This window comes from Tenebrio molitor, chromosome 1 (genome assembly GCF_963966145.1).
Source record: "Tenebrio molitor chromosome 1, icTenMoli1.1, whole genome shotgun sequence".
Lineage (NCBI taxonomy): Eukaryota > Metazoa > Arthropoda > Insecta > Coleoptera > Tenebrionidae > Tenebrio > Tenebrio molitor.
This window is the reverse complement of record NC_091046.1, coordinates 35,670,628-35,696,428: the sequence shown is the minus strand read 5'-3', so window position 1 is coordinate 35,696,428 and position 25,801 is coordinate 35,670,628. Positions and strand designations below refer to the sequence as shown.

Here is a 25,801-nt window from a genome sequence, read left to right as displayed (position 1 = left end):
ATCATTTTATTCCACACTGTACATCGAATTTTTCAAAACTAACAGAAATTTGATGTCCCACTTTTTATGTTCCCAATAGTACAGTCGCGAGCATTAAATCTTGGTCCTCAAGGTCATTTTGAAATTTCCCGCTACTGTCACAAATTAAAAATTTTGCCTGTTTAATTAGGGCCAATGTCAATAAAAACGTCAATTAAAAAAAATGGTCAAAGTTTTATTGTAAACATTCAAAATTATGGCTCCAATATCGTATTTTAACAGAGTAAAAATTATTTCGCTGATAGAGACGGATGTGTCAGAAGCTAGGGTGGCAACCCAGTTGAGATTTCCAAAAAGTTGACAAGATCTTGACAAGACAAATAGAATTTATTAGAGGTTATGCCCGTTTCACATTAAAGCACTTTCCATTGCGTCAAAGAATGACCTTGACGACCAAAATTTATTACTCGCGACAGTACAGTTCGAGACGCAGAATTTCGGGCATCACTGTCAATATACCGTCAAAAAATGTAAAATAAGCTTTACATTATTAACTTCAATTTTACCGTTTGCGACGATTTTGATTGACATGCGATTGATGTGAACAGAAAATAAATTTCAAAATTTGACTTTTGAATGTCACGTTGACAATAAAGAGTGATTTACATTGCAATTTTTTGAAATGACAGAAAAATGATGCCCGAAATTCCGTGTCCCTAACTGTACCTAACTTAACACAAAAAGTGTCAATTTCCTTTAGGGAATTTAGTAACCACCGACCACCGAGGTACTGCCAACAAAATCACTAGATGGACATAGTCAACTCGGTCCCAAAAAGATCGTGAACAAGGAGTAATTTCTCGTTGATATTACAGTTGGTTGCAAAAAAAAACTATCACCTGTTTTGCTTTGGGTTGGTAAAATTTAAAAAACCCTAGGTAGTTATTTTTTCGTACTATGTTGGTAATTATAAATCATGACATTTATTTGATTCAAAATAAAATTCAATTGTTTTGAATTTTGTTCAAATTGTTTTATTATTGCTCAGCACGTCCCATTTATTTATTAATTCTTATTATTTTTACTTAAGCATGCCCAGAACAGAATTCACACGAACCTCCGATAAATTTCTCACCAAATTTTACACTTACTAAATAGAAAAATGGAAGGTTGGTGGTTTTTTGAATGGACTTTATTTTGTAATAGGTTTTTTTTTTTGACCTGAGTAACTGAAAGGGATTTTAATTTTGTTGTATTGAATTACCACAAAATTCAAATTCTTTTGTTTTTAGTATCTTTTTGTGTTGGTAACACAAACAAAATTTGAAAACGTCAGTCAATTTGACGGTACTTATTTTGAAAAATAAGTAAAATAACAAAAAAAAATATTTGGATGTGCCGCCAGCCTCGCAACGTTAGACAAACTATACTTGAGGCGGCCAACAACTGGAGTAAATGTTCAGCTGATAGTTCGTAGCGACGCCATGAAAAGCCTGATTTACATTGCTTCGCAAAATTTTAGTTTTGTGCGGAAAATTTAAAGCATCAGTCAAGAATATGTGATAATACTGAAATTGTGTAATTTTATTGTGATTTGTTGAGTTGTGGAGAATGAATTGATAGAATAAATAGTGTGTTGAAAATTTCAGCCGCGTGCATTGAAGCTGCACCATATTTTTTAACTCGCGCCCTTTACCCAATACGAAACCATCCCCCGAAAATCACGCGAAGATCGCGCCAGTTTATTTATTACTCCAGCTGTTGGACGGCCTAAGTATAGGAGACAGATTTCCACTACCGCCAGTATCGCCACCTATCGGCGATACTAGTCTCACTCATGTCATAAGGCTTGTGGCACATCCAACTACGCCACCAACGCCTACTGCAATGGGACAATAATTTATAATGACCCTGTATAAACCTGAACAGTCACAAATATACAACTGTTAATGGTTTATCTTAGAAAATTTGACACAAAATATTGGTTCTTAGAAAAAAACGAGTGTAACGTATATATGAAGTGAACTGAGTGTTTCACAGAAATCATTTGAAAGAAATAACTGGAAGTTTCATTAACTTATATGTAAAAATACATACTTTGGTGTGACACATACAACGTGGACAAAACTTAAAAAAGGGTATTTTTCGAAAACTGCTACCTTAACTCTGGGATACTTTTACATGATACTGCTTACCTATGCTTGTGAAAAAAGATAGATATGATGCACGAATTTACACAAACTATGATAATGTACTCTGATACATCTAAAGCCCAGTCGAAAGCAGGTACGTTGTCGAGGAACACATCAGGAAGGGGACCATATACCTTTCGATCGGGTACCCGTTCGTGTACGAGAGACAAAGATATGAGCGTCAGTACGAAGTTAAAGGCCATAATTATCGCAGCTGAAAATTATACAATTTTGTGTAACGATATCATAAACAAAAGCGATGGCATCACCACATCACAACAAGATCTACATACCTAACAGAGTTTTCCACCGTTCTTGAGGGAACCTGGGTTCCTCCCTTGTGGGAGGTGGCATGTTGATTTTGATGACGCCATTGCTCTCGTTAGTTTTTTGTATGATATCGTCTTCGTCCTCGTAGTACTCTTGACCGGAGGAACTGTGTGCGTTGTGGCCCCATTTGTCGGCCTTTCCCGGATTAGGCAATAAAGGCTGTCTTTGATATAAATCTCCTGCGAACACGAAGATTCACACAATGAAACCGAACTTGAGATTAAGTTTTTCGGATTAAGCGTATCGCGGGCCAGCTTAAACGGTCTCCCTGCCTTTCTGGTTATCGCGGTTCAAGTAATTTAATATTTACGTGTACCAGGACTAAGCGGCTGCATATGTCCCCTAAACGTATTAATCAAGTTACCTACCCTGTTCCTACCACAAAACTCCGATTTAAGAATAAAACTTACGACTATTACGTACTATGGCGGACAATAAATTTAGGCCGGCCTGTCATTGCCTTGACATCAAAATGTGAAGCTGGCATTATGTTCAACTAACCCCATTTTCGATTTTTGTCATTCTTGTCATCGTGACAGCGATAATCAAAATTAAAATTGGAACAAGAAGCGTGCACCAGAGAGAAGTGCTACTACAAATCAGTTATGCTAGTGCGTCATGATCTACAAGTTACGAAAAGGGCGAAGGAAACGCCAAACAGCTTGAAAACTTTCAGTTTGACAAACTGACATATCAGTCATAATGACAATAAATGGTCGCTTGCATTGACTTTTTTGAAATGTCAGAAATTTGCCGGCCTAACTTTATTGTCCGTCATAGTACACTTACTTGAATGAAGTATTACAGGATAAAATGGTACTTACTAAAACTGTTCATTGTAATTTATTATGAAAAGTAAATTTGCAGAAAGTAAACAGTCACCACAATGAGAACTAAACATTCCATTATGCTGTGGAATATTAACCAAGACTGTTCAGGCCAATAATAAAAACTCTGTCTAGCGTTCTATCTAATCTAAATTATAGTAATACAATAGAATTCAGACGTATTTAATGTTAACATTACTTAAGTAAAGTGGCGGCAGTAATTAACTTTAACAATGACACGTTCAAAAGGAAAGATCCCTTAGTTTTTGTGTCTACACGAGTTTCAAACGGTTCCAAATGTTTTGCAAGATTTTAACTGATATAATAGTGAAATAAGTAAATTTTTTGGCAACTAAAAGATCAAAAGTAATAATAAATACATGTCGCACAATGATGTACAATTAACAGGAGAGCGAGGCAGAAAACGTATGTAGGTCTAACCTATATCCATTAACAGTAAAAAAACAATTAGCTCTAATAACTTATTGACACATCTACGTGTGGCACTGCTTCAATCTTACTAAATACAAGCACAAACATTAAGTTATTATTTTCGTTTGCGTCAATATAACGATTATTGTACGCTTGTTTTGTTGTTGTTCAAAAATAAAAGAAACACCATTAAGAATTTGGTGAGGCGATTTTTCTAGACTTATTCAACTTATTAAAAATAGATTTCTCATTTCATTTTTTCATTGGCATTCCGATCAGTTTTTAATTTGCCAGAGATTAAAGCTTGGCGAAAACAATGTTCAAATTAATCGAGGTGAGATCCTACTTCGTTGTAATATATTCGTTTGACGAAAGTAAATGTACAAGAATATTTAAACCGTAGTTTGTAATAAACTTGACTCGATTATAAACAAATCTGAGCCTCAGGTTAAAAATGCGAATTTAACGAGGTGATGTGTTATGTACGGTTGGTGGACAAAAAAAACTGGGACACGCAAAATTTCTTACGTTTGTATCAAGCTCTTAATTGTCAAAATAAAGTCAAAATAAAATTGACTTTTACAATCACTGCTGACAGTTATCTTGTCAGATATAATGCCAAATCTGAAAGAATTACAAAAACACGTAATTAGACAACGCCTTGGGGAGGGTATTACCATAAGAGCAATTGCTAACGAGCTAAACGTTAGCAAAAACACTGTTTTGCTCGCCAAATAAAAACTTAAAACGTTTGGTAACATTGTACGAGTAAGAAGACCAGGCTCTGGCCGTCCACAGATAATGAAGATTTTGAGATGATAAACGTTCTTCGTTTACATCCATTTCAAACCGCCATCAGAGCTCGACAGGAGACGAATTTTCCTGCTTCTTTAAACACAACAAGAAGAAGAATAAAGAAACCTGAATTAAATAATAGATGTGCAGCAAATAAAATCTTTTTAACTGCACAGAATAAACAACAAAGAGTTATGTTTGCTCAAGAATATATTCATCAAAATATATGGGATGCGGTAGTCTTTTCTGATGAAAAGATATTTCAGTCTTCTAACAGTGGACGACTCTGCATATATAGACCTGTTGGGACAAGATATAATGAAGAATACGTTCACGCCACCAATTGAAGTGGACGATTTACAGTCAACGTAGGGGGATGCATCAGCATTAGGGGCCCAGGAGTTTGTGCACTTGTGGAGGAGAGGCTAACAGCACCGGTCTATGTTAGAATTCTGAGGGAGATAATGCTTCCCTCAGTCACACATGTGTTTGCTGAACGAAATTTTATATTTTAAGACGATAACTGTCGTGTTAGAGAGTTCTTTATGTCACCAGACATAAATCCGATAGAAAATATTTGGGGCCGTATGACCTCAATTATGTATAAAAATGAGTTTCGTCCAAATACTGTCCAACAACTGCAACAAAGAATTGTTGATACTTAGCACGAGATATCACCCGAATATGCCAGGGAGTTGGTATCATCAATGGCACGCCGATTACAGATGGTCATTGATAATAATGGTGCAATGACGAAGTATTAGGTTTAGGTTTTTTGTTCGTTAACAACTTGTTTAAAACAAATATGCAATATATAGGTATTCAATTTACCTTTACCTACGTGTTTTTATAAATTGTGTGGATTTAAAAAAGGAATTGAAAACGAATGAAATCTAAAATTCGATTTGATGTTTGTAAGTGTCACACGTAGCATTTTTGTCTTATGTCATCATATCATAGTTAACCTATTTGTTCGCAAGCCTGAATTAAACGGTGCAAATTTGTCAAATTTCGATTTGAATAGTTGTCATTTTTGTCCCAGTTTTTTTTGTCCACCAACCGTACGTTAAAAAAATATTTTTTCTACAACTGTCAAAAAAACGTGACATTTATGCATCGTTATCAAGTCGCAAAGTATGTCATTTTTGATAGTGAAAAAATATTTGTCAAAAAGTTTCCTTGGATGCTAAAATAGTTATATTTTAGCACCCAAGGAAACTTTTTGACGAATATTTTAGCATCCAAGGAAAATTTTACAAAAATTAAAAAATTCAAAAATTTTAAAATGCTGTTGTAGAAAAAATAGTGTTTGTATTTCGTGCGCAAGATGATTGTTTTGTTGGCGCATTCGAATGAGTTTGAACTCTCGACCTGACGGTCTCGACCAAAAACTCATTCTCATGCCCCAACAAAAAACAATCACTTTGCGCACTTAATACAAAAATAACTATGTTTTCTGTTTTTTTTTAATACTCCCGTGAAAAATAAGTTTACTGGCGCAGTGAAAACGTAAAAGAGTTGAACAATTAATGTGTCTCAAAAAGAAGACAATTTATTAAAAACAAGTATGTAGAAGCTGTTTTTATATAAAATTTAACATTTAAAAAGAACATTTTTATATTGTGATGTGATTTGCAAAGTGTAGTCAGATATTTAGTAAAAATGTACTTATACGATATTGTTTACAACATCGGCTTACTATTAGAATTGTTTTCAGCATATCGGTATTCTTCGAAAGTAACAAGTAAATATGAAACTGGGAATGCATGTTTCTAATAACAAATTCAAAGGAACAGAACAATAAACATAAAGGAGATAATAGTCTAACTTATCGTTTCGTGGAGTGTAAGTACAGCAGAATTTAAAAATGTTGATTTATTTACAATTCATTTATTTTCTTTCTTTTATAAAAGACATTCGTGATTCTTAAATACTTCTATTTAAAAATTATGGAAGTTTCTTTAGTAAATTTGTAATACTCGTGTCATTAAATTCTTAAAAATTAAAAACTACTAAAATGATCCGGTTTCAATTGATGCTCTTCCACAAAATCATATTTGGTGTTTTTAAAGTGTTGTATAATTTATTTCAAACGGTAAGAAAAATTTAAATGATTGATAGTTACTTGTGCACGTATAATCATCAAGAGGTAATGGCAAATCATTACGAAATCGTGTGTAACAGACCCAACAGAAGAGAACTGTGTGAGTCATAACGGAAATTCTGGTCGAACTATTTTAACGTTGGTTTTGCTTAATTTTCCCTAGGAAATGCGTTTATGATTTATCAACTAACGTTCTGGCTTTGTTAAAAATTAGATACTGGAACAGTCGTCTCAGATTGACCCTTAATATGTACAACAATGTAGTTAACTTAAAACTATAGTTATACTTATTTGTAAGAGTACCGTGTTTGGCATTGTTGATGGTTGTTGCCTTGGAGTTAAGCATTATTTAAGATTCGCTTTCGTTTACCTATTTTGTCGGCTCATCTGTTACCTACTAGTGATTTTTTACGACAAGAAATCTCAAGTGAAATTTAACGTAGCGATAAACAAAATCTAAGAATAGCCTCCAAACATATACTAATCTCATTGTTGTCAGGAACGTTTAACGACCGACATAAAGGGCTATAATGTACCTTGCGTCATATTCGTTCCTTTGGAGGTATTTGGCGGTTCCTCGTCGTCGAGAGGAGGTAGAGATAGGACTGAGCGTGGGCTCAATAAGGCATGTGAAGAGTTATGCTGTTGAAGCTGAGGCACATCTGCTGTTGGATGGATACTTCCATAGTCAACGAACTTGGGCTCTAATACCATTCTGAAACAAGAACAAACGACCGATTAGAAAAATGTATTTGCGCTTGTCCGCGCGATGTTTAAAAACAGAACTAACCTCGCGCATTAAACCTAAACATAATGGAATCCGCAACATCTAGTGATGCCGATTTAGGTTGGCAAAACATGAGTGTGGAGTTCCTGTTATGTTTTGTTTCAGTATGAGGAGTTGCGTCAGTTTTCCAACATTACCTTTCGGTGGAATACACAAGTTGTTATTGCAGTCACGATATTCGGAGCATCGAACCATCTTATTTTTTACACAGTCTGGCTTCGAGTCTGCCACTTGGTTCGAGTGTAGTTCTCGTAATGACGACTTAATTAAGTTTAACTCACGATCTTCGACGTACAAATTATTCGAGCAAATTAACGTTAAGCATTTTTATTACGAAAGATGAACAAGTCGAACAGTGCTGTGGTCTGATTCGCGATTTTTACACATTCTGATAAGGTCCGTTTTGTGGGAGTTAATTTCAGGTCCGCCAAATTTATTTTGAGCTCGTCAGCTGCACACGATGGCAAACAGTAATTTTTATAAAGAATAAAATTTTCTTGTTATTGTTTACCTAAAAATAGACGATTTGTCCCTGGAGTATGTAATACCGTTGTTTTGAACATTTCGTCTTCGTAAAACACTATCTAAAATTTATGTGAAGTTTAGTGCTCAGTTATATACGTAGAATATCTAAGATAGAATTTTTATTTATTTACTAATTTCTACGTAAATTTTAATGACCCCTGTAATACTAATTAGTAGTGAAATGATACTCAAGCATTTGCCAAACCTAAGTTATGAGTAGAAATTTTTGAACGAGAATAACTCAAAATTGTGTGACAACTGACTATCATCTAAATGACTCCTTTTGTTCACCTAAGTGACGGCAATGTCTTGGAAAATATGTTTCCATCACAAAAACCATAACACAACTATAATGAAATACGGATAGGTATTTACTACATTAGCATTGTTGTGCATCAGAATCTGATTGTGGCTCCGCCAATAAAAGTGCCGATACCATCACGATATCTAGTATGTATGATGATGAAATTATACACGTTGAAAAAAAAACATCATTCAGAGCAAGTATTTGCATTATTATCTACGTCATTTCCTCTTATTTTTTGTTGCTTGAAAAGCTTATGCAAATTCCTGTTTACAATAATACAGATATATGTAGAAAAATCAACTATTTATTGAGCCATATCGGTGTACAAACGTTTATATAGATATACAGGGTGTTTAGGGTATAAGGCAACAAACTTCTCCCGTGTAAAGAAATAGACAAAATAAAACTATTATTCTAGTAACATTTTTTAATATGTGTTATACTTTTCTAGTAATCATTTTTTCAATTTGAAGAACCAGTGTTTAAAATTCACCGGAATTCTAAATTATAAAGGCGGCAGCTAAGGCATTTTCCTTTACAAACCTGCATTATTAATTAATTATGTTAAACTTTTTGCGAGCAGTGGCTCTCAAAGAGTGGAAACAGAGTTTAGTTGGGCGAAATAAAAAAAGCAAATTGAAAAAAATGTCATTAAGAAAAGTTGTTCATTTAACCTAGCTGTGGATCTTAGAAAAGTGTGTTACTTAAAACACCCAACACCCTGTATATCAACGTTAAAGAACAGTGTTGACAAGTACTTAATAACTGAATTAAATTTTGAGGAAATACTTATTAGATGAGAGGGTAAACTGATGTTTGTTGCAAATATGTATGCAATTTACTTTTAATGCTTGAATTTGTTTTATTCAAGCTTGTGTTTTAATTATTTCATTTTCTTTCCTAAATTTTGTAAAAATTACTGTATCACAAAATACGAGAAATTCTTTTTACTCAAATGTTGTAGATTTTATTATACAGGGGCTGGTCCAAGGAAAAGTATTCACCTGGATTACGAGGGGGACACAAAAAAGTGACAAATTCAGTAGCGTAACTTCATCATCAGCCAAGATAGAGAACTAAGGTCGAGTGATATTGTATAGCATTTGAAATTCTATTTACGATACTAACATTTTTGGGTTGGGTTTTACCTCTCATTATTAGAAAAATTCCACTTGGAATGAATGATTTTAATCAATTTAAATTTCCTTCACAAAAAAATGTAAAACGTAAACCATTTGCCTCCTCCGCATTACGCTGCCGTTGCTAGACAATTTTTGGATACCCCATTTCGTGATCGGTGGTGAATTGGCAGAAGCGGCCCAGACGAGCCGTCCACAAGATTACATGATTTAAATCCTTTAGACCACTTCTAGTGGGGACACTTAAAGAGTGTGTGCCACAATTGCAGAATTTCGGGAAGGAGAAATGCATTAGAGCAAAGATTTTATTATTGTCCGGAGGCAAATAGTTTAAATTATGAATACATATTTAGTAAATTAATGTTACATAAACAGTCAATATGAAGAAAAAACTCTTTTTTTTAAATATCGTTGTAAAGATATTTAAAAAGGCCCGGAGGAAGAGGAATAGGTTGCGCTGCTGAATTTCCATATCAAACTTGATTTATTTCGGCGTTTTTCACTTAAGTTTATAGTTTTCACTAAGATAATTTTAGCTGGTCCCCCGTATATGTATAACTTTAACCGCTGGTTACAGTACACCAAAAATATATCGGTGTCCTCAAAGTTAGCGTTGAAGAGTCGATTGTGAACGCACTACTCGTCCGTCTGCAGAATAAAAACAAGCAACGCAAAAAGTGAGGTTAAATTTAAACAACTGATCCGTGATGTGATCTGTAATCCGTGGTGCGTTCACAATCGACTCTTCAAAGCCAAGTTGGAGGATAAATTTAAATGAACACCCGATGCTTTTAAATCTTATTTGTGTGTGGTGGCAAATAAATGGTACTGTATGTATTAATTTTTTCATGTTGTAAAGAAATGTTGACAGACAGCATATCAACCCTGAATACGAAACCGTAATATCTAGATATCCGATAAAAAAAAATACGACTTTATCAGCTGTGGTGTAACTACTGGAAACAAAAAATATATTTAGCTGTCAAAAAAATTAAATATTTATGTTCTTTAAAATCTTAAATATCATACCGGGACATTTTTTAACATTGAATAGAGCCCATACTTATTCCCTATGTTCAGTTTTAAAAAACACAGGTCAATGCATGTATGTAATCACGTAACCAAGGTAACGAAAATAAGTAGGTACTTGACAGATTAACAAAATGGTCAAGTTGTTTGAAGAAGAAATACACATAATGCAGTTATTCCATGCCAATCAGAGCATGACATTTCCAATGCAACATATGACCAATTCCATCAATCGGAACAATTTTTAACATTATTTCAAAATCTCTGGTGTTCGGTATAGTTGGTTGCATAGCAACTCACAATGCATTGATCTGTGTTTTTTAAAATTGAACATAGGGAATAAGTATGGACTATGTTCAGAGTTAAAAAAATGTCCCGGTATACCTATGTACCTACAGCGTGATTAACAATGACTGAGTCTGTCGGCAATGAAACAATTGAAAAATATTTGTGTTTTTTTATCTCGTAATTGGCACTGACCGGATGTTTTAACTTGACACATTAAAAAAAAATTAGGTTATATCGGTTATGTCTATGATATTACAAAAATGAACCTTTGATGGTAAATTTCTAATTTTCCTGTCAACAATGTCAAAGCTGACAACCAGAAATGCCTTTAGTTTACAGTGGTACCAAAATCATTCAAATTTTCCTTAAAAATGTGTTGTTCTTGATTGAAGTGGCCAGTGGGGTTTCTCGGTGGCCAAAGTAATAAAGATTGGTTACACGGGAAAGTGAATATGATAACAATAAACATATTTTCATATAAACAACATGCCGGCGGTTGTGATGGTAACTTAAGACTACTTTTTAACCAGCTTTTTAGATAAAACAATGAAATATGTTAGCTATTTCGCCAAATACTTGATAACTGTTAACATATTTTCATAGAATATGTAGTTGGTTTATGTATCGCGCGTTCAAATGAAATCCTGGGCTGGGAAAGCGTTGAAAACCGTCAATTGTTGTGCTTTTTTAAAGCGTATATTAATTGGAGCATGTTGACAGCTAACCTAAAATTTAGAGCCGAAAAATCTTTCTTTTTTTTCATTCTTTGCAATGTTTTACATTAAAAATAGGATAAACTTAACGATTCCTATTCTCGGGGCAAATATCTAAGGGCACCCTTTGCTGAAAACAAATATGTTCAATTATGTCCCGATTAAACATAAACAAATGTCATTCGTGTCAAACGGCGGGAAATTCAAATTTTATACTGTTCTAAGCGGTTTAATTTTTCCAACGCCTACTCCGCTCAGGATTTCATTTGAATGCGCGATATACAGACTGATAATGAATCTAACTGTACCAAAAAATTATATATTGCTATTTAAAAAAATTAAGTTGACCCTTGACCCTTGCAAGGTAGCGTTGCTAAGGGTAACATTTTACATCCTACTTATAGTACTTTTTGAACGCTTTAATTTGATGTATGGCTCGTTGAAATCCGATTTCTAATAAGAAAGATATAAGCTGGGGCGTTTTTTGCGATCAGTCTGTATTTACTATATTTGTTGTTTCAGTGTCTTGTTGTTTAGTAGCAGCAGAGAAAATATTATGGGATTTTGTACCACTTGGAAAATATGTAATGACTGAACATGTCAACATTTAGTGATTATGTACAGTTAGAGTTGTAGTTCAGTAGTTCAAGTGTGGAAGTACATAAATATAACACTCAAGATATTTATTTTTTTAAACAAACAAATTTAAGTACCTAATGTCTATAATAAAGAGTGCCCAGGCTGTACTTCTGAACTTGACGAGGTGATGAACATTTCAGTCTTCAGTAGGATTGATTTAATGCAGAAATCTTAATTTAGTTATCGCTTATTTTTTGAGTAATATTACAAAGATTAATGGCTGAAGTAAATTTCTGCAGCAGTCTAGACAAATATCACTTTATTATCTGTCGTTTCTTTCCGCTGTAGCAATGAATTGAAGTATCGCGAGTTATTTGGCAAAAATCTTATTAGCGTGGGTTGAACGAATCATCGTTTGGATTTTCCAACAAAAAAATCAACGAAAATATTTAGTATCTTTAACAAGAACCTACATTATGCATTTTATATTTTTATACTTTTATACAGAGAATTTATTGAACAAATATTAATCTTCCTCCGATCTAACTACATATACATATGTATTAACTAAAATAACCATTTTTAAGAAAAAATATTTGAGCATTTTGTCCATCAGGAAAATAAACTCATTGTTAAGAAGAAGTCTGTTTCTAAATAGCTATTTATGTAACAAGTTCATAACGTAATGCTTTATTGGACCAATCGAGTTTATGGACGAGCGAGCGCAAATAGAAGAGTCCAATCATTATGGACGAGTTGCATACAATATTTTATGTTCGACTGCATTATTTGTTCAAATTACAAAAAAATAACAGTGACATCTATGAGGTAAATGTAGAATGACAGCAGGTTTGCGACTTTATTTATTATAGTATAGTAGTATTTATTATTTGGAATAAAAAGTAAACAAAATTAAAAGTTACCTATTTTTAAAATTTGCACAAAAGAAACCACATTTTTTCATTTTACAATTTTATTTAGACTCATGAACCAACAATAAGCCGTGTTGCTACGTATTTTTGCACAGCGACATCTAACAGCACACATTCCAAACGCGATCAACCAAAAATTTAAATCTAGTTGGCGATTAACTACCTTGCCGTCTTGTTTATCGGACTAGTCCGATAAAGTGGTAGTTTATGGCCTCAAAATAACGTCATAAACCATCTATATTTGTCACAGCCGAACATAAAAGTGTTTTTATTAGGTAGATATGTATTTAACTTTTTTTTGATAGCGCTCGGTCGCGTTACGTGTTAATTTCCTAATTGCAAGTTAATGGGTGCGTATCTAACGTTATTCACAAAACTATCTTCAATTATCATGTAGGTACTATGGCGGACAATAAATTTAGGCCGGCCTGTCATTGGCTTGACATCAAAATGTGAAGCTGGCATTATGTTCAACTAACCCCATTTTCGATTTTTGTCATTCTTGTCATCGTGACAGCGATAATCAAAATTAAAATCGGGAAAAGAAGCGTGCACCAGAGAGAAGTGCTACTACAAATCAGGTATGCTAGTGCGTCATGATCTGTAAGTTACGAAAAGGGCGAAGGAAACGCCAAACAGCTTGAAAACCTTCAGTTTGACAAACTGACACATCAGTCATAATGACAATAAATGGTCGCTTGCATTGACTTTTTTGAAATGTCAGAAATTTGCCGGCCTAAATTTATTGTCCGCCATAGTACCATCATAAAAAAAAAACACGAAGGTAGTTGACAAAAAGTAAACAATACACCTATACCATCACACCATTGTACGTTGGTCGATAACTAGTCTCGTTTTATCTTTGTAATTATTAGTTGCTCCTTGCTTTATTGTTATTTTAATGGGAAATTTTAGTTACACTTGAAATGTCACTTAATAGGTGTAAATAGCATACGTCGCAGTTTGTGACGCCTTGAATTAAATTTTGTTGGTGAACGTTAACGTGCCATCGATCTGTGTTTTATTTATTTTGTTTTACGTTTGAACATATTTCTCATAACAATTAACGAAATTGTTTATTTGTCAAAGTGTTCGTTACGCATCACTAAATGTATAGTACCGGTCAAAACATTTACTTTGAAGGAAAACGCTCCAACTTATTAATTACATTGTAAAATATCACATTTACTATTTCCGCCTCACTCGTTGCTCTGATTCGCGGTACTTTTGTGCTGCATGTTTACAATATGAAATGGCTCGTAAAAATGGTACCTTTTTTATCCTAGATTATTGACCGCTTCCATAAAATTTATGTGCGCGATTAAATTGTAGCATGTAAATCCAGCATTCGACTTTCATCTTTTTGCGACTTGTCCGTATTGTTTGGGCAATGAGTGTATTACGCAGATTACTAATTTTAAAGAAACGAAACCGCTATTTTTGATTTTTAAAACCTGAGACGTATTTATAACACATCTTTTGTATTTAATGTAAGCAAAAATAGTTTTACGATGGTCTATTTACAAATCGGAAAAAACAAACTTTTGTCAAAGTTGAACCGAACTTAACATAATGTATACTAATCACTTCAGATGTTTATGCAGAAGAAATGTTTAGTAGTATTACATGAACTAATTTAGGTCTATAAACACTGTAAAAACGCCGCTTAAAGATTAAATTACAAATGAAATAATATTACTCAGTGTTTCTTTTCAACATTATCGCTGAACCACGTGGTCAAGTGAAGAAAAGTTGGCAATATGATATACAAAATTTCATATATGTATGTATGATATGTATTCATATACTTCTTAGATGAAAATAATGATCTCTACGTAGAATCTTTTCAAATGTTGCCACATTTAGAGTGACGACTAGGTCCATATCTTCTACAAAAAAAGATTGATTTTTTTAAATATCTTTACCTGATACATATTTAAACGACTGCTTAACAACGTACTGCGAAGCCGTTTCGCGAATTTTGGGGCACCCAGTATAAAACATGGTGTCAAAATTCGGCGTTTTGATGCTCTTATCGACGTGATTCAAATGAACTGTTAAACATTATCGTGGTCATCGTACTCAGTTAAAAATTGGACCTTGACTTATATGTACTTATAATGATCAACGAAATGGAAAGTACAAGAGAATCAAGAGATTATAATTGTTACAATTTGTAGGTTATGACATTTATGTCACGTGTATCTTTTGATAACGCTATTTCCTAGTTGATAACTTAAACATGCAGGAAAATCCATGATTCGTAGGAAAATTGAAATTATTGTCGATCTTGTGGTCTGCGGTTACGGATGAAACAACAGTTGCTATCTAGTAAGCTTTGAACCGTCCGCCATTTTAAATCACGTGGTAAATTTCCTTCTGGGTTAAATTACGTGCGAACAATTGTGTAAAATTTTTAAATTACAACAATAATGCAATGAATGTGTGATTTCTCGTGTGATGGAGGGTTGTTGGCGTTTAATTAAATTTGATAAAAAATAAGATTTCATTTTTGTTGATTTCATTCTGGGCGATAAAGTCAAGAACAGAAATTAACCTAGATTTCGATGAGGTAACAGAAAATAACGTTGTTTAATGGTAGATTCGACCTTGTGCAAGAGTATTGGCCGACCGGTGACCAGTTAAGCCCTACAACCCACCTAGTAACTCCGAACTGGTTGTCAACTAGTCATAGTTGAATGATGAGTGGAGTGGAAGTAATTCTCACAAAGCACTTTTCCAATATAGGGTAGAAGAACTTTGAACCAGCTAATAAAACCTCCTCAATTACAGCACCAGATGATTTCGGTTTCTTTCGTTGAGGCAGCAACGAACGGCGGCAGGTGCATTTCAGAAGATTTCACACATAACCTAAATTTAGTGGAAACGAAACTACCGACCGGAATATGTGGCGCTTGCTGTTCTTGTGTTATCTAAAACATATGTTTCGATTTTGTCGCGACGTCACTACTGACACCTTTTTGACGTTGTTTTAATAGAAGAAAAAATATAAATACGACGTTTTTGCGACGCAAGGGTCAGACGCGAACCATCACCACGACTGTTTTCACTTAACTGACGTTTACGTTTTACGGTTTGCGTTACGGCGGGTTGGAAGCGGCGCGGGCGCATTTTGCTGGCATTCATTAGTGGCGGTTCACCCTCAGATTTGCACCACCCGTGGAAATCGAATTTTAAAAATCATAATTCTGTTATCAATTATCAAGAACCATCATTTTTGTATCATCTCATGATATACATACATAGATCTAGATTATTATCATGTTCTATAACATAAGATAGATAAACAATGATAACAGATTGTAAAAATAATTTAGATTTTTTTAGTCTGTACATACTTACATATTACATATTATTACAGTAGTAATAGTGAGTAATAAGTTATCTTTTAGATAACAGTTGGCAAAATAAGATAAGTAAGATAACTAGATGATATGATAATCGGCTTGTTTTGATGAATGTAAAAAAAATGTGTATCATTATTCATTAAATCATTACATTAGGCCATTAGGGTATTATACACGTACAGGGTTTGTGTATGGTAAAGTTATAGGTATTAATTTTCACTGAAGTCACATGTCATACTTAGCACGATTACATAAAAAAGTGGACAAAGTTTACAATAACAGTCCAGAGTGCATAATTACTATTCATTTAGATATTCGCAAGTAGTAAAATAATTTGATATGGTAAACATTAGCATGTGACATGTGAGTGTGAGCTGTGAAATATTTATAATTATTGTCGTTGAATTTGTATGCAGTTTTCTATTACAGTTGTTAAATTTTCCTATTAAAAAAATTAATCTTATCTATTGATTTTCGCCAGTGAAATAAATGAGTTTCATTACTGCACTCAGTGGGATAAGAATTTACTTATCCCACTGAGTGAGGTAATGAAACTCATTTATCCCACTGAGTGCAGTAATGAAAATGCGTGAGGTAATGAAGTTCTTATCCCACTCAAAATTAGTGCGATAAGTATCATTTATCCCACGGGATTAGATAAACACTTTTACTTATACTGATAAATAAGTTTTAATTTGGGGCGGTCTTAGATAAAATTTTGTACATAACACGTGGACTAAAGCATATACCGAGTGGAACAAAAGTATCAAATAATCGCTGTAACTTTTTTAATTTGAAAAATTATGAAAAAATCTTTAATATAAAAATTGTTTGGTTTATTATCATGTAAGACGTTCAACAAAAATTGTCAACATTCTTGATATTGCATTTTATTACATACTTAGTAAGTTGATTTTATTACCTTTTTTTTTAAATTTTATTCTTTTTCCCCATAATGGCAAAACTGTATTTATGAATACAGAAAGATACGCTTGTTTGAAAATCACACAAAAAATGTATGGGTGCTATTTGGTGCTATTTAAAAAACCAAAGTTGGTTGCCATAACAGCGAAACAAAAGAAGATAGGAACAAACTAGAAAGACCAGATGATGCAGGATAATACACCAATCAACTTTTATGTTAAACTTTTTTTCATAAATTGTCAAATTAAAAAGTTACAGCCAATATTTGATACTTTTGTTGCACCCTGTATAATATTGCTTTTATCCCACTAATTATGTAAATAATTGTAGACATTTAGCTGCTGATAAATTAAGTTCAATTATTAATAATTGTCTTTCGACCAAATCAATCTCTTCATTTGAGGATCTTTTGCTATTCTCTTATAGAGCTTTCAATGTAGCCGAGAAATCTGATAAATCATTGAATAAGCATATAAAAGAAAATCTTTCTAATTTTGAAGTACCTCAAATACGAACATCTTCTAAGAGACGAACACATTTATCACTAGCTAAGAAAGTGGAAGCAAAAGTAGCCGATTTTGATATCAAAGGAGCTGTTAAATTATTGTCCTCGGATGACTCATTAGCTTCATTCAATGAAGATGTTGCTGAAGAATTAAAAAAAAAGCATCCTTCACCATCTCGCGAACTTTTTTTTCCAGACGCTTTCAAAACGGGAGACTTTTCTTTAATAGTTAATGAGCAAAACGTTCGAGAAGTTATCAATTCCTTTCCTGCCGGTTCTTCACCAGGTTTAGATGGCATGAGACCACAATATTTAAAAGATAATAGGGGCTATTCTGTAAGAGGTCCGATAAAAATAACGCTGCTTTAAAATTTTAAGGATGTCTTAAAACGAAAATGCTATTCTGTATCTCGTAGGTGCGTTAAAATTCTAACGGAAGTGCGTAAAATCTGACTTTTAAGGAGAAAATTTTATCGGTGAGGCCAGAACAACCGATAAAATTAAAAGAGCGGTAAACGGATAACCCATAATTATTCTGTTACTTGTATTATATCTTTATCAGCGGGCGAAGCAGGTCAGCGGGCACTAAGAGCTTTAACAAAACTGTGCAATTTTTTATTGTCTGGCCAACTTCCTTCAGAAATTTGTCATTTATTATATGGTGCGTCTTTATGCGCCCTTCATAAGAAAGATGGAGGAATTAGACCGATCGCTATAGGAAACTGTTTACGAAGATTGACTTCAAAGCTTGCTTGTTTTCAAAGTCGTAATAATGTAAATTCGTATTTATCTCCACACCAACTTGGAGTGGCAACTAAGCTAGGATGCGAAGCAGCAATTCATACTACACGTACCTTTGTGAATAACGACCTAAACCGTAGCAAAGTTGTTCTTAAATTAGATTTTGATGATTTTTAGTCTTGCCATTCAACCAATTATTTTTTCCAACGTCAAGTCTGAAAATGACATTTCCATCACTCAATTTAGAGATGAAAGTAGGCGTTTGCATCACATGTGAGGAAAGTAATCCCTTCCCTCACTAGTGGGGAAAGTAAAACAAAAATTTGATCCCCATTTAGGTATGTACATACTTTCTTTAAAATAACGTTCAAATATACATTTGTAAGAATTCTTTATTAACAATTAGCACTTACAAAGATACTTAACTTTTTTTATCAGTATTATAGAATTAAATGTACAATTTTTTACACGAATTAAAACTCCAAATGTTCCTGTTTTTTTTTTCTAAATAACGTGTCGGTACAGAGCTTGACGTTGAAGCCAAACTAGCGCTTCTTGCTAATTGTCTCCATCTCAGTAACGCATTGTATTCCTTTCCGTAGCGTGCTCGAGATTTTATACGTAATAACTCCAAAGATACCTAGTTCGCTGCTTCTTTAATTTCTGTATTTGGTAAATTTACAACACTATCTTCTACTTCCATCACTATTTGTTTAGTAAATTCTGATTGATTTTCAAGTTTTGGTAAAAACACGACTTGACATTCATTAATTAAATTTTATTGTTTACTGTGAGCATGGAAACGTGATTTTCAAATTTTACTTGTATGTTGATTTGTATAAAATAATAAATTGATAATCCTATGCAAGATAAACCGAAAGCTCTTGACGTTGGAAAAAATAGTATGTTATATACGTGAGGAAAGGTCCATTGCTAAACTTGAATGATTAGATCAACTCGCTATCGCTCGTGATCCAATTGTCATTCTCGTTTAGCAATGCATCCCTTTCCTCACTTATATAACAATATACTATTATCTTTGAATTCTGAACTGAATATTTGGTATTTAGATGATGGAACCCTAGCTGATTACCCAGAAGTAGTTTTGTCCGACTTCAAGAAAGTTATCAATCTATCCAGAAAAATTGGTCTTGAATTAAACTTTAACAAATGCGAGATCTTTAGCTGTTCTGGAGACACAGATTTAAAAGTCATAAAGGAATTTCAAAATTTAGCACCAGGTATTAAAATTTGTGACCGAGGAAGTTTATCTCTTTTAGGCTCTCCAATCTTTGACCAAGGCTTCAAAAACACTGTCGAAAAAACTATTATTACAGTTGAAAATCTTTTAAATAAAGCTGAATTTCTTAGCAGACACGTGGCTTATACCTTAATCAAGAACTGTCTTTTCATAACAAAATTTAATTTTTTATTAAGAACAACTCCTTTTTGGAAATTTTCTAATTACATTAATTCCATTGATTCTTCTTTAAAGTCTTCTTTATAAAAAATACTTAATTTACGTTTAACTGATTTACAATGGTGTCAGTCCACTTTACCGATTAGATTTGGTGGACTGGGAATTCGCCGCATTTCCGATATTTGCCTCCCTGCTTTCCTATCTTCAGTTCATGGTGTTAAAAAGCTTGTTTCTCAATTACTAAATTCAAAAGATAATGAGCTTATTATTCACCATTATGATGAAGCTTTAGCAGTCTGGGATGTAGAAAATGAGAACGAAAGACCAACAATTCCACAATTTCAGAAGAATTGGGATAATATCAATATCAAAAGAATAATTGACAATGACTTAATCTTTAATTCATCTAGGGACTTGGCTCGTTTTAAGGCTTTGCAATGCAGAGAATCAGGATCTTGGTTACATGCAATACCTTCTCCTAATATTGGTACTCTTTTAGATAACACTTCCTTCCAAGTTTATATTGGTTTAAGATTGGGTTGTAATCTTTGTACACCTCATATTTGCAAATGCAATGCGAAAGTTGATGAAATTGGTATTCACGGTCTAAGTTGTTCCAAAAGCAGTGGTAGATTTTCAAGACACACTGAAATTAATTCTATTATCAACCGGTCTTTGACTTCTGTTCATGTTAATTCAACTTTAGAACCAAACGGACTATCTCGTGATGACGGAAAACGCCCTGATGGGATGACTTTAGTACCGTGGAATAAAGGTCAACCTTTGGTTTGGGACGTTACTGTCGTAGATACACTTGCAGACAGTTACGTATTGAAAACATCTGAAGTCTCAGGTTTTGCCGCTGAAATGGCTTGCAAACGCAAACATAACAAATATCGTTCAATTATTTCGTTAAACTACATATTTAAAGGTTTAGCCTTTGAAACCTTAGGCCCTTGGTGCAAAGAAACAATAGATTTCATTAATGTCATCGGAGACCGACTTATCGCGGAATCAGGGGATTCAAAATCTAAGAAATTCCTTTTTGAGAGGATTTCCCTTGCCATTCAACGTGGAAACGCTGCAAGCATTCGGGGCACTTTTCCAGATTCCGCATTATTATCGGAAATTTTCGCATTGTAAATTAAAAATGTTATTTTATGTAAATAACTATTTATTAAAACTGAAACAAATGAAAATTAAAAGATACGAGTACATGATTAGGAAAAGGAATTGTAGACAACATACAAACAAATTTTCTAATTTCTCTAATAATAAAATCTAATATACTAGTCAAATTAAAAAAAAACTCGAGTTATAAATGTCAAGTTTACTTTGACCCAAAAAAAAGCTTGAGTGTAATTTGGTAAAACAATTTAATGAATACGTAAATCACTATGATGCAGACCTACTACTTTCAAAAGTTAGGTTCCGTTTTGTCGCTGGAAAAGTTAGGGCAAACTTTTTTCGCTGTCATAATGACAAAAACACCGCTGCTTATGTGATTTTTAGTGTATGAATTAAATTGTCACCGTAAAAACAGTGAAAAAATAGTTATTTTTGTATTAAGTGGGCAAAATGATTGTTTTTTGTTGGGGCATGAGAATGAGTTTTTGGTCGAGACCGTGAGGTCGGACTTCAAACTCATCCGAATGCGCCAACAAAACAATCATCTTTCGCACGAAATACACACTATTTTTTCTACAACCGCATTTTAAAATTTTTGAATTTTTTAATTTTTTAAAATTTTCCTTGGATGCTAAAATATTTGTCTAAAAGTTTCCTTGGATGCTAAAATGTAACTATTTTAGCACCCAAGGAAACTTTTTGACAAATATTTTTTCACTATCAAAAATGACATACTTTGCGACTTGATAACGATGCATAAATGTCACGTTTCTTTGACGGTTGTAGAAAAAAAATATTAAAACATCCAAGGAAACTTTTTGACAACTATTTTTGATCTATCAAAAAATGATATACTTTGCGACTTGATAATGATGCATAAATGTCGGGTTTTTTTACGGTTGTAGAAAAAATAAAAATCAGTTGATCCTACGTTGCGTTGTGTTTTTTTTATTGTTGTTTAACTTAGGTTCTTCGAGAAGCCGCACTATTGGAAGAGTTATTTAAACGAAACGATTGAATACGTTTCATTAAATTTTGTTTTACAAGGAAACGTGCTTTGGTGGAGTTTGGTCCAAACAAATTTATAAATAAATGAGAGAATTTAATAAATAATTTTTTGGTGGATTCTTGGTAGAAATTTTCGTCTGAGTGAAATTTTACTTGCTGGGCGATAGTTAATAAATGAGCGAAATAAATAAATGGATTTATAAACATGAAACAACTTTAAGCTAAGTTTTGAGATGCGAACCACGTGATCCTTTAAAGATTTGAATTTTTTCTCTGTCCTTCGTAATTATCCTCATGAAACCTATCGGTCAAGTCTGGAATAATGTAGAGAAAAAAGAAAATGAAATACCTAATGAATGAAGAATGTCCTATAATCATTTCAATTGTTCAATATAAAAAGATCACATAACGCTGTAGGGAATTTAAAACAAATTACATACAAAATTTTTTTTTTAAAGAAACATTTTTGTAATGAATTCTAACATATTATATCCCAAGTGTAAAATTTTTTATCAGAAATTTTTTTGCTAATGAACGAAAACATCTATAAATGAGGTCAGAAGACTAATTATTAGCAAATAAGAGCACGAGACGAAGTCGAGGGCTTTTATTTGATAATATGTAATTGGTCTTCTGACCGAATAATTAAGGATGTTTGAGTTCATCAGCAAAAAAATTGCCGATATTAAAATTTTGCACGAGGGGTATACGGCTGAATAGAATGAAACCAAACGCATTGTTTCCAATCCTTTTTATTCAAAATAATTTATAAAAAAAAAAACAGGTACCGACATTTTTTTATCAGATTATTGCACATGTGCATTTTAGAGAAATTTTATGGGGTTATTTTTTGTTTTCTCGTTTTGATTGGTCAATATTTGTCACGCAATTGGTTGCTAACCACATGAAGGAAATAATCAGAGAAACTAATTTATTCCCCTCTTTTTTTAAAGGAAAGAAATGAAATAATTATGATTACCAAATTAAATCCTCAATGAAAATAAATGCGTATAAAAAATTGAGAAATTAATTTAATGGACCCAAAAGCGTACTATCGGTACCAACCTCACGCCACTTCAGAGTGCAAAATTCACTTGAGTTGAGATCTACATCTGCGGTGATTCCGCTTTCTCCGATTATTTTCCAACACTCCATTTTCTCACCCCCTCATTTGATGAAACAATCAACCACTTCTGTTGAATTCAAAATGCGTAAACAATCACGTTAACTTTTTCAATTTCTGTTTCCGCTTTTCTCTAAATTCTGATTCTATAGAATAATATTTGTGCAAAAAAAAAACAACCAAGAGAAATGATGTTGATTTTCTAAAGCTAAGATTGTTCTACTTTATGAATTTCTCAAAACCTTTCTAATGAGTTTGAAATCTTCATTCTTCACCCTCTTTCACTCAGGCAATTAGTTCTACAGACTAATAAATGGTCTCACTATTATTTTTTGTATTTTCTACCTTTCTACTTTGCTTTGTTACTTTACTAACTACACGTGCAAGCGAATTTTTGTTATTTTCTACGATGAGGCAGTTTGTTTTTAACTTATTACTCCTTGCCTCTACATTTGACAAAGTTCGAGCATGATAAAAAAATTCACTTAATCTACTGGACATTAATTTGAGGTTCTTTCGATTTGAAATTTGCTGAGGTAAATTAATTATGTAATTCAGTTTTCTCCTGATTAAAAAAAAATCGAACAAGTATTTTAAAGTGGTGGTTTTCCCGATTTTATTACCCGTTTATTACCCTAATGCTGGTTTATTTTCTCGAACCGTTATTACTTTCAAGCAGGTCGGCAAATTTCGTTTGAGTATACTAAATCACCACCAGGATTTCTATGCCGACAAAATATTTTGCCAAATCAATGGCGTTTCGTTACAATAATAGAAAAAAAAATCTTAATTTAGCCCACTTATTCGAGCCATTACAATATTTAACCAACATAAGTCAACAAGTGTTTAATATGTGAACCGGTAATAGACTGAATCATAGTGTCTCCTTTTAACTAATGTTTGTTAATAAATAATTAAGTTGAGTCAAATTGTTGTTTAAGTAATACTTAAATGTCCAGGAAAATATCCCAAAATTCTATCTTATCTGTTACATATAAAAATAAAACTAGATTAGTTTCATGACCACAGTCTCAATTCTCATAGAATATTTGCTGGTAAAACAAGAACTATGATGTTATCATTTTATGACTGTTAAGTGATTTGCTGTATAAGTAGGGTATCTCCTTATTAACTGATTGACATTCAGTGACTTAAACTTTACTTGAAATATCTTACTAGTTTAGGGGTGATGAAAATACATATGTATACAGTAACATATGTATTAGTAACAACATCTAACTCTGAAAACAATTTATTCGCCTCTCTACAAAACCAAACTCTTTCAGCAGAACTCTAAAATAAACAAATCAGTTTGCTTATTTTAACTAGTAAGACTTTTCACAAATTTTCAACTAAAAGAAAAACTTTTACTATCTCAGATTTTTTTTATGTTTGGTTTAATAAATAATTTATGTAAAAGATACAAAATTTTCAGTTGTAATACGGTGAGTAGTCAATGTTATGCCGATTATTTTTCTGGTGGTGTTACGAATGTCAACGGCGCTGACATTCGTAACACCACCAGAAAAATATTCGGTTTATTACGAATGTCAGCGCCGTTGACATTCGTAACACCATTGCAAAAATGATCTGCATAACATTGACTACCAATCGTATTTGGAGGACTATTTAATGAATCAAATTCCTCAATTTTTTTTCAGTTTTTCAAATTGTACATTTCAATTTGTTAGAAAATAATATTTCTGTGTTCACAATTAAGTTTGTTTCATTGATTGATGAACATTAAGTGACAGATGAATTAAATAGTCAGTGATATTTAATAAATCTTATACGTATGTATTTACATCATTTAAAAAAAATATGAACTTGTAGAAAATTTAAATATTGAAACAATTATAACAATTGCAAGCAGTCACCTTTATTATTATAAAAATGTCATTGTCAGACTTTTTTAGCTATGTACTGAAGATAAGGAAGGTAAACTTAAACATATTATGTAAATGAAATTCAGTGGTTATACAATATTATGCAAAAATATACGAGTACGTTTCCAAAAAAGAGACTACATATTCAATTTGTTTCAACGTCATGTAGGTTTCATACGAGTACATTAAAAGGTAAATGTTCCTCTGTCAAAAAGTTAAATTAGACTTGTAACGTGTAACTGTGCAATGAATAAATAATATTAATAAAATTAATTTAGAATTTTAATTTGCATTAAGTATCTTTATTATTATGTTTAAAATTACAAATAAATAATAGACAATGTTTACTATTTACTTGTTCGATTACTTTCAGCCCTAACTTTCCTTATTAATGTTTTATGATTTTCACAAGATAAAACAGTTAAATCTATCCAATGTAGTAGGTATCTGGAGAAAATGAACCTAATAATACGTAAGTTACTACTCTAATTCATAACTCATTAATATCGTGAATATTTTTGTTACATTGATACTTTTTCTACTTTTTTTTTCAAATTCAATCATAATTGTAATATTGTACTACTTTTAGTACATGAGGTAATTAGAAATTATGGCTACGTTTTAATCGTTTCAATAATAAAATTACAGAAATAATTGGGATGTAGTATGCTATGACTAGTGTATTAAAGAAATTTCTAGACCATAAGTCATCATAAGTAAAAGCTGGTATTGTTTACTCA

At 32.8% G+C, this 25,801-nt stretch overlaps 1 protein-coding gene across 14 annotated transcripts in view; it reads right to left on the bottom strand.

Annotated features, from left to right (window-relative positions):
* The window catches only part of LOC138140844 (phosphatidylcholine:ceramide cholinephosphotransferase 2-like), a 58,006-nt gene that overhangs the window by 3,850 nt on the left and 28,355 nt on the right, over positions 1–25,801 (bottom strand). For 11 of the 14 annotated variants that reach the window (XM_069061743.1, XM_069061747.1, XM_069061766.1 and 8 more), the window contains 3 exons: positions 7,196–7,374; positions 2,465–2,680; positions 2,175–2,385 (listed from right to left, as the gene is read on the bottom strand). In XM_069061743.1, the coding sequence (XP_068917844.1) occupies positions 2,175–2,385; positions 2,465–2,680; positions 7,196–7,374 (606 nt within the window). Of the gene's footprint in view, positions 1–2,174; positions 2,386–2,464; positions 2,681–7,195; positions 7,375–7,583; positions 7,893–14,918; positions 14,978–15,618; positions 16,045–25,801 lie in introns of those variants that run through there. The other 3 variants (XM_069061764.1, XM_069061761.1, XM_069061767.1) reach the window with 3 other exon arrangements.